This window comes from Phascolarctos cinereus, unplaced genomic scaffold, assembly GCF_003287225.1.
Source record: "Phascolarctos cinereus isolate Bilbo 61053 unplaced genomic scaffold, phaCin_HiC Scaffold_9;HRSCAF=440, whole genome shotgun sequence".
In the NCBI taxonomy this organism is placed as follows: domain Eukaryota; kingdom Metazoa; phylum Chordata; class Mammalia; order Diprotodontia; family Phascolarctidae; genus Phascolarctos; species Phascolarctos cinereus.
This window is the reverse complement of record NW_027556402.1, coordinates 80,323,166-80,333,762: the sequence shown is the minus strand read 5'-3', so window position 1 is coordinate 80,333,762 and position 10,597 is coordinate 80,323,166. Positions and strand designations below refer to the sequence as shown.

The 10,597-nt window shown below is 41.6% G+C and overlaps 1 protein-coding gene across 1 annotated transcript; it reads left to right on the top strand.

The window, feature by feature from the left end:
* The first annotated feature begins 733 nt into the window (after nucleotides 1–733).
* SAP30 (Sin3A associated protein 30) lies at nucleotides 734–6,550 on the top strand. Its single transcript, XM_020997869.2, is given in 5 exon segments — nucleotides 734–952; nucleotides 955–1,166; nucleotides 3,846–3,971; nucleotides 4,304–4,402; nucleotides 6,222–6,550. Coding segments are annotated over 5 exon segments (687 nt in total). The 5' UTR covers nucleotides 734–825; the 3' UTR covers nucleotides 6,345–6,550.
* The last annotated feature ends 4,047 nt before the right edge of the window (nucleotides 6,551–10,597 follow it).

The following is a 10,597-nucleotide window of genomic DNA, read 5'->3' as shown; positions in this document are numbered from 1 at the left end:
AGGGGGTACCTCCGACAGCCTGGCTCCCAGCTCCCAACCCAAAGTAGGGAAAGCCCCGGGCTTCTAATCCCGAGACGCCGACCCGGCAGCTCCACCTTTCCCCAGACAGCCAGGAGGGAACTAAGAGCCAGGCCTGCCAGCATGTAGCTACGCGATGCACGTCGGGATTAGTAGTTCTTCAACCTCTCCGGCAAGCCAAAGAAGAGAAGAACTAAGGTATGGGGTGGAGCTGGTGGGGGTGGGGGGAGAAATGGAGAGAGAGCCGGAAGGAACTACATTTCCCGTAGGGCTTCCTTCCTTGAGGTGGGAGGAGTTAGAGGGGAGAATGTTTGTGTTGGGAGGGAGGCGGGGAGGGGCTGGTGGAGCGGAGCAGTGTTGCGCCTGCGCACTAGCCGCGGGCCGTGGAGAGGCGGAGGAGGGAAGGGGGAGCAGCTTAACAGCTGAAGAGTCTCCACATGACAGAGTGAGCGCGGCCGGAGCCGGACGCCCCTTCCGGAGCCGGAACACGGAGCCGGCCGGCTGGGGACGAAGAGCGTACCCCGGGCAAGGCGCGGGGGACTGTCGGGGCTGTCTCCGGCCAGTGCGGAGTGAGTTGCCGCCGGGGCCCGGGCCGGAGCGGGGCCGCTCCGTCGGCCCAGTGCAGGTGCCTCGGGGGCCCGGGAGCGGAGTGGGGACCGAGGCCGGAGTGCAGGCTGCTGCTTCCCCCTCGCTCTCCCGCCGTCCGGCCCGGCTCGGGGCTCGCCGCGGCTCGGAGGGGTGCGTGAGCGGAGGCGAGAAGGGCGCTCCCCCGGCCGCCGCCGCCGCCGCCTCGGAGGGGAGACCACCATGAACGGCTTCCCCCCGGACGAGGTGAGCCGGGGAGGGGACGCGGCCGCCGCCGTGGCCGCCGTGGTGGTCGCTGCCGCCGCTGCCGCCGCCGCCGCCGCCTCGTCCGGGGCGGGCGCCGGGGCCGGGGTGGGGCCGCGAGCGGGGCCGAGGTGCCGGGCTCCGGGCCGGCGGCGGCCGCGGGGGGTCCCCCCGGCGCGGCGGGCCCGGGGCCCGGGCAGCTGTGCTGTCTGCGGGAGGACGGGGAGAGGTGCAGCCGGGCGGCCGGCAACGCCAGCTTCAGCAAGAGGATCCAGAAGAGCATCTCCCAAAAGAAGGTCAAGATCGACCTGGACAAGACGGTGAGTGACCCCGAGGACCCGGTGCCTGCTGCGAGCGGGTCCGCGGGCAGGGGGAGGGGCTGGGGGCATCGGGGGCTCCCCTCCGCTCTTCCGCCTTCACCTCTCCGCCGACCCCGCTGCGGGCGGACATCGAGGGGCGGCGATAACAAAGTCACTGCAACTCCTGCGGCGGCTGCTGCCCTGGCATCCTCAGTCCCTAGCCTACCTTATCCCCCCCATTCCTCCTCCTTTTCCTTCTTCCCCTGTTCACCTCCTCCTTTCTGCAGCTTAGCCAGCTCCAACTCTTTCTCTTTTTCCACCACCGTCTCCTGTCTTCTCCCATCCACCTCTACCTCCTTCTCCCTTGCCCCCACTCACCTTTAACTCGTACTCTCCCACCTTCATCTCCAGCCCCAGTTCACTTCCACCTCCTCCCTTTCCTCGCTCACCTCTAATTCCTTCACCTCCCCCCACTTCCTTCTGTAGCCCCTCATCTACCTCAACCTTCTTCTCCAACCCCCCCATCCGCCTCTATCTACCTCCTTCTAACTTCTCTCTTCCCACCTCCTTCTCCAGGCCCCCATCCTCCTTTACCTTTTCCCTTCCCCCCACCTCTAACTTCCCCCTCTAACTCCTCAGCCCCCCCCACTTTCTTCTCCTCCTCTTCCCTTCCTCCCTCCCCCTCGGCGTCTTTTCGGGCACGATTGGGAAGCGAAACAAAGCGGGGAAAGCGAGCGGGGAAGAGTTGTTTTCTTCGCAGCCCTGTGGCCCAGCCTGGCAGGGAGGCTCCTTTGTTCGGCTTTCCCGAGCTGGGACGTGGAGCTTGGCTCCGCTAGTGGTTGTCCCTTGGTGCTGTTTGGAGCTGCCCGTCTGGTCTCGGGACAACAGTGGAGCTGGCCGTGGGAGAGTCGGGCAGGGGGCTCCCTTTGCTCTACTCCCCCAACATACACGTACACAGACACAACACACATACATACACAACACACACACACACACACACACACACACACACACACACACACACACGCGTCCGAGAGCCCTGAGCTCCTCCCACTGTGGCCGAGGAGCCCTGGCTGTCTGTTGGGTCTAGTAGATGGAGTCATAGCCTGTGCCTAGGGCAGTGCCTCGTGGATGTGTTGCACGTAGGTCTTTGCCATTTTACGTTCTTCTTGGCAGCCATCCGCGGCTGGCCCGGTGATCGTGTCCGAGGTTCTAAAAAGCTATGCTTGATCCTTTTAGTTCGTCTGTCTGGAGGTAGGTGAAACTGTTAGCTCCAAAGGCCAGCCAAAAACGAGCCTCCTCCTTCCTTAAAAATAAGCACGCTCCTTCCTGGATTTTAACTTCCTCCGTGGTTAGAAATCTGTTTGTGAAGGTCTGTCGACAAAGTCCCTCACATAAGACAAAGGATCGCCCTTCAGAGTATATGTATTTCTTGAAAAAGTGCAAGAAATCAACTCGCACATCTGTTAACTGACTAGTATTTCATAAGATTCTGTGCTTTGAGGCTTGGGGAAATGAAAAATGACATTTCCCTCAAGGAGCTTACTTTTATTTTTAAAAGTAATATAATAAAAGGTTAATAGAATGTGTTAGGGGCAAAGGAGACCTCCAAAGTACTGTAAGAAAATGTGAGGAGAGAGAAAGACTTTTAGATGAAGGATCCGGGAATGCTTCTCGGAGGAGGCACCTGAGCTAATCCTTGAAGGAATTTTGATTGGCTGAGCAGTGGAAGAGCCTGCATTCCAGCAACTGGAACAGGAACAGGCCAGGAGTGCACAAAGAAGGCTTTTTCAGCTGAGGGACTAGGTAGTATTCCAGTTTGGGAACCTAAAGTATAGGAGGGGAAGTGATGTGAAATAATTTGACTATAATGTCAACATGCTGTTTTAACTGATTACTGTTACAATTGGAAAGGTTATAAGTAAATTAGTTTGTTAAAAGTTAATTTGTATTTGTTGTTACTAGTTTCGTTTTCTTGGGTCATAGAAACGCCTTTCGTGGTCTTGAAACTATTGGAGAGTAGCTTCCATTTGAAATAGAGATGTAAGCATGATGATAACCCAGTTTATTAAAAACTTTAGTTATTAATAAAGCATGTGGAATTAGTAGTTAACTTTTTTTAAGTTGATCTCTACTAGGTATTTATGATACCCTGAATATAAGTTGGAAGTTATGCCTGGAAGAAAGAAGGGTAAAAGAACATATTATACTTAAAATGATCCTTTCTAGAGAAAGCAGTGTCATAGTCAGAAGAGCTCTACAGTAAGACAAGCCTTCCTCTTATTTGAAAAAGACAGCCCTAAACTCATTGCCCTCCCACAGTATTTTGATACCAGAAAGTAAAGGCCTAGAAGAAACTTCTCCTTCTATTGTCTTTCTTCTTCAGCAGCATACCATTTCTGAAATAGATTAGTCACAACACAACAAGGCAAAGTGCTATTTTCTTTGTATCAAATGAATCTGGGGTGATTTAACATGAGGGATTCTGGAAAAAAAGGAATATGATAGAAATAAGAATGTCCAACTTAGAAGTTACTTTTCTTATAACTTTATCCTTAATAATTCATTATAGCATATGGTACTTTCAGAGTAGAATCTAGATTTTGGTTTAATTATGTAGTAATGAGCTCTGTGGGAAACTTAAAGTTGTTTTTTTTTTTGCTTTTTGTTTTTGTTGTTGTTGGTGTCTTTCCCCCCCAGGCAAGGCACCTTTATATCTGTGACTTTCACAAAAACTTAATTCAGAGTGTTCGAAACAGAAGAAAGAGGAAAGGGAGTGATGATGATGGAGGTGATTCACCTGTGCAAGATATAGATACTCCAGAGGTAAATGAATAGTTTTTATATCAAATGTAATATGTTGCTTTTGTTTTTCATTTCAACAAATTTAAATGCTTAAATCATGAACTACATGTGAAATAATTAAATAGTATATTATTGTTAATAATTATGCCTGTAAGTAGGTGAAGTTTGACTTTATGGTATTTTCTAGGCTTAATTTGATATTTAATGTCTCCTATTCTCCTGTAAAGAAAATGTTCTTTAAATCAATAATAACCTTGATTTTTCAAATGCATTTGATAAATTTTTTTTATAATTAACCTATTTTATCAAGTTATACATAAATTAATGTTAATAAGTATCTTAATTCTTTATAGGTTGATTTATACCAATTACAAGTCAACACACTTCGGAGGTACAAAAGACACTTCAAGTTAACAACCAGACCAGGACTTAACAAAGCACAACTTGTTGAGGTAGAAGTCATTATTGTGCTATTTAATAAAGAAAGGATTACATTAAATGTGCGCATTTCTAGAAACTAACTCCCACATTTTGGGTAATGCTTTCTTAAATACCTTGTGTATTTATTTTTAGGTAATTTCTAAAATTTTGCACCAAAGGATGGCTTTAGCCAATTTTTAATGAATTTTGAACCATTAGTTACTAGAAAGCTTGCTGTGAAAATACTAGGTGCCTTACAGTGTTTGTTTACTCTTTAGAAAATATGGGCATAGGCCTTTATGTAATAATTGAACTAATTGATTGTGATTTGTTTTCACTGCCCTTTTAAACATCAAGACGTATAAAAATATACTATTTTTCTTATGGCAATTTTGCTATACATGAAAAGCTTTTAACAATGTACATTTCCTTTAATATCAGTAGCCATGTCGTTTAAGATGTGCTCTTAAGACTTAATACTCTTTACTATTAATGAGGAATTTTGAATTATAAACAAGGTATCCCAAAAGTCTTAGTGTGAGTTTAAGCTTTAATAGCTTTAGTACAGGGACATCCTGTATTAATCCATACCATTTCTAGTAGACAGGTTCACAGATGAGCTTATGAGTTAGCTAGTTTCCCGTTATAATGACTTCATGACAGTGGTGGACTAGCTGAGAAATGCTTTCCTTGGTGTGTTCAATGTAATGAAATGACTTTTATGTAAGAATTATAGGATGTGATATCTCTGTAACTTATTATTATTTTTCATTTATTGTTTCATTCTTAATAAACGTGATAAAAAAAGGAAGGATAGTATATTCCCTAGTAGGTTTTTCTGTCTAACTGTTCATCTTAACCAAAAAGAAACTTAAGATGTAGATTTTAGAACATTCCATTTCAGGCTAATAACAAAATTAAGGTATTTAAAATCAAAATAATTCAGGAGAAGAGAGTGTTATGAATGTTTCTACTTTGAGATTTTATTTAAAAAAACAAAAGTCGCGATACTATTAAACTTCTGACAGCCTAACTTATTTTTTTAAATTATATTGAAACTGAAGCAATCTTATTATATTCCAGAGGGAGAAATGCTGTCTCAAATTCTAACAGGCATGTATTTTTATAATTTAGTCTGCCTGTATACCAAATATGGAAACTTAGTATTTTAGGCATTAAGCCAGGTTTCATATGTAGGTGGGGTTTTCTTTGGGAAGTTTCTGACTTTCAGAAAAAAGAAAAGGTCAAGGTGTCATGGTTTAATCAATTAAAAAGGTATTAATTGGTAGTTACACATCACTGATCCCTAGCATCATGAGAAGTGAAGAAAGGTGATAAATATCCAATACACATGGATCTTTCTTCTGTTTTCCTTCAGTTATCTATATGCAGATTATTTTTTTCAGGACTCTCTAGTACAAAGAACACTAACAGGAGGTTCCCAGGTTTGCTTATGCTGTACAAGTGAAGAATTCTTTCATCTTGATAGTTGCATTTTTTAATTTGAATAAGGTCATTGCAAATGGGAATTAGAAGGATGCAGATGTGTCTTAGCAGGCTTACATGCATTTCTATTATGCTTAATTGGAATTTATAGTTTAAAAAATGAAAGTATTAACTTCCTAATTGTTTTCACAGTAAGTGGTTTTAAAACTGTTAGATAAGGAATCTTGTTTCCCTTGAAATTTTGCTGTCTTCTGCTTAATCTGTATATATATATATATATATTTAAAATGAATAGGTTAACATGTAACACATTGTTTTTTGTTTTGGCGGGATTTTAGATGTAACTATTTGAAAAAGCAAAATGAACGTCTTAATCTCTAATTTCCTCAATTTTTCTCTTTATAGATAGTTGGTTGCCATTTTAGGTCTATTCCAGTAAATGAAAAGGACACCTTAACATACTTCATCTACTCAGTAAAGAATGACAAGAACAAGCCAGATCTCAAGATTGATAGTGGTGTTCATTAGGGTATCTGAAACTGGGACTAAAGCTTGGATGTACAAAGACTGTTTTTTGAGATGCAGAAACATACATTTGTGCTTTTTTTTTTCTACAGAGGACTTTTCTCTGGCTTTATTTTCTTTATTTTTGATCTTGATAATTAGAGCAGAACTCATGTGAAATGAGCTTTCATAGATGAAAAAAATATTTTAAATAAATGATATTGCTATTATAGTTGCTTCAGTGTATTTACTGTTTGAAACTTGACTATTTTCTTACTCCCTTACTCCCAATGTAGACTAAGATATTTGTGTATCTGTATACACACACACACACACACACACATACCTTTTGAATTTTGCCCTTATAGAACCCAGTTTTAAATTTAATTAAAAGTTGATTAATCTCATCTAGAAGCATTTGCCAATATATAGTACATTTTATTTCTTTGAAATAGTTTGTGTTTGCAGTATGGTGATTTGGGATTTAAGATAGAACATTGTTTTTAAAGTGATGGCAAGTCTGAAGTAATCACCTTCCTTTACCAGTTTTTTTTTTTTAACTTTTGGATTCAACTTCACAGGTATGAAATTATTTAATTCTTACAGTCATTGTGTAAGTAAAATAACATTGTGGCAGCATATTTGAAAGGATAGGATATCAGCACTTTTGAGAGGAAGAATAGCATGACAAAATTACTTCTATTCTTGGAGTAGTTATACTGATTACGTGCATTGTTTAAAATGAGTTCCATTTTATCCGTTTGTTACAAAAGAGATTGATAGTGCATAAGAATGCAATAGATCCATAGTACTCGTCAGATTTGTCTTTTCCTTTTATTGTTTGCTTTATTTCACTGTTGCCTCTTACTGAAGTACAAAAACCTGCACATCTTCATGGGAATTTGGGTCCCACAGGGCTTTTCAGACTTGATTGATAGTTCCCTTATTGCCCCAGTCTCTATGTCATCTCTATTTTGGGGAGTTTTTCCCTTTTAATTCATCTGTAGTTTGCTGCTTGAAATTGTGTTGGCTAACCCATTTCTTATAAATGTAAATCAAGTTTGACAGCTTATCACATAAAGAAAAAGTTTGAGTTGCAGTGAGATTGGTTATTTCAGCTGGGAAGTTTGACTGAGTCTGAAGGAGAACATTGTTGCAGTAAAAAGATTGTAATCTTGATTTTTTTTAGAGCCATAAAAAATCATCACTGATATGAACATGTGTTCCACAACCAACTCTTTCAGTAGAAAAAAAAATTGATTTTTAACTCTTTCTGTATTATTTTTAAAAATTAACTGATAACTTTTAAAAATCAGGGTAGGCTGTTAATAAATTGCTATTATGGGCAAACCCAAAATATGTTCTAGAAAACCTAAAAGCTTATTCCTTAATTTTGTCTACAGGAGGCAAATATTGTGAAATGGTGTGGATTTTTGGATAAAAGTTTACCTTTCATGTTTTCTATTTTATTTATATAAAGAGAATTTTTTTTTTTTTTGGTGAGGCAGTTGGGGTTAAGTGACTTGCCCATAGTCAAACAGCTAGTGAAGGTCATGTGTCTGAGGCCGCATTTGAACTCGGGTCCTCCTGAATCCAGGGCCAGTGCTCTATCCACTGTGCCACCTGGCAGCCCCGAGAATGTTAATTTTTTTAAAATGGGTATAATTGACAACTTGTAAATTTTTCTCTGTAGATATCATCTTTTTAAACTAAGGTGGAAAAAAAACTATAGGTGACTTCCTATGTTAAGATGTTATTTGTGTTATCCTTTTCAGTTCTTAGAGTTGTATAGTTTCACACAGAATGAAAGGGAGCAAAGTCCTGGATACTTATTTATTATACCTTTTAGATAGTGTTTTGTGTTTTACAAAGTGGCAGTGCTTTCCTCATAATAGCTTTATGAAGTTAGTAATTAGATAATACAAGTATTATTGCATCCATTTTACAAATGAAAAAACTGAGATTCAAACAAGTTAATTTTCCAGTTTCCTAGATTGCATTGTATTCACACATCACCTCAGAGTGGCTCATTTCATCCCTATGTCAAACTGGAACTAAGGGTGCTGGTATTAGAGTAAAATATGACCTCAAGGCTCACATTGTTGCTTGAATCAGGGAATAGTCCTGCAAATACAGAAGAAGATGAGCCAGCAGTGGATCACTTCATGGCTCTGGGTCACTAGAACTCTCTTAATCATGTATGGAGATTCATCTCTGCGCATTAGAGGCAACCAGAATCCTGCTCAGGCAGAAGGATTAGTTCAGTGAGTGCTGGAGGAGGCTGCCCGGTAGGGTAAAGAAAGTGCCAAGGCCAGGATTCCTTGGTTGTTGTTCACTGTTCTGCAGAAGTTGGACTGCTAGCATAAGACTGAAAGTAAACTGGACTGGTCCATTTAGCAGCTAGAATGGAGCTCAAAGCTCTGTGCAATGACAACTGAGGGGCAGCTGATGGAGCTGGTGACTGTACAAGCGAAGGGATCTCTCCTAACAGGGTGGAGAACTCAGAGGCCCTCACCAGAAACCCAGCCAATGGTCTCTGATCCAAAGGTTTACCTATTTCCTGAGGTAGCAACCATGAGGCTAGAGGAGTGCAGACTTGGGGCAGTCTGGAATCTCCCACTCAGGATACGAAAAAGCTTTAGATTTATCCTTTAACTGCTTCCAGGAGGAAGATGGTTACTTCCTCCCTTGAGGGAGCTGGCTGGGGTTAGATTTCTCTCAAACAAGCAGCTGAAGCAATTGCAGATGCTTAAAAGGAAATCTTGAAGAAGGGTCCCTGGAGCAATGATATCAGCAATATCTAATCTCCCAGAAGCATGTCTGTGATGAAATCAAGGCTACTCCCCCGCTGTTTTGTGTCATCCAGTGCAATGGAAGTTCCCTGAGGTCAGGGAACGACTTTGCTTTGGTATTTATACTCTTAGCACAATGCTGAGCACATAGTAGGAACTTAATAAGTTTTCTTTCATTGATACGTTCAATATATCTTCATTAATGCTCTCTGGCCGTAAGGAGGAGTGTTCTCATCCAGTGGTTTCTTGGATTCACTTACCAGGAAGATGAACCTGATGAGAATGGCCTCTTTTTGGACATCAAAATTCTGGTTGCTCCTCTTTGGCCCTTTTTTCTTTCTTCTTCACTGCAGAGTTGCCTTGGCCTCAAGGTCCTTGCTCTTTTGGAGGATGCCATATACCTTAGAGAAGTAATTTATGTCCTCAATTGTCAAACTTCCTTTCCTCTGAAATAGTTTGGAGAACTCTTTACCAGAAAGTGCTTGAGGAAGCAAGGGGTGGTGCTGTTGAGAGGCACCTTGCTTTTTTTTTTCTCTCCATTCATAAAACTTTTATTCTACTAACAACAACTTAATACACATGGTCTTAACAACTGTACTTGGATTGTTCATGAAAATTTCACAAGACATTAGACAAAGCTAGCCATCATCTCAAGTTATCGCCCTGTTAATTTTTACAGCACATGAGGGCAAGCATCAAAAAATTACAAAGGCAAAAAGCCTTAAAAAAGTTAAATATGTGGTGTTTTTCGTTTATGGCTATGCTTGATATGTGGAGACTTTATGAATATCAAGCAATTCATTTTTACTACATCTTAACTTCTACATTTGTTCTTAGGTTGCCTAAACCATTTAAATCCAAATAAAATGAATGTAGCAAAAATAATGAAAGTGAGCAGGTAATTTTACAAATAATGGAATGAGAGCCATTTCTACCATTCTCCAGAGTAAACTGACTGGGCTAAAACTTTGTCTTAAGGAACATTTTTTCAACTGCAGTCATAAAGGTATATATGTTGAGATTGTATAGTCCAGATACACATAGAATGACATGTAATATCTATGGGACATATGTTTCTGCCACAGCCCAGAGTTCTCCAACCCTAAAGTACCCATAACTACACCTGTGATTGAAATCAATTATCCATGTCCCCTCTACCCCTATCACAAGTCAATATGTAGGCAGTTTTCTTTGCTTAAACACTTTGTGAAATCGCAGCTTACCAAAAGAACTATGCCAAATGCGTAAAATGTGTATAAAAATTCCATATCCCCACATTGGCCACAAAACAGATAACTCTCCAAATGTTAACTGGCTCTACTGCCCTAATATTAAGCATAAAAACCACATGGGAAATATAGAAATCCAAACAGAAGTAACACAAACTTGTCATAAATCATAAGAAAAATGTTTGTGGGACAGCATGGACGACAAATGGTCTACTGTGTAAGTTTTGGAATGAGGCAATAAATATTGGAAGCCTGA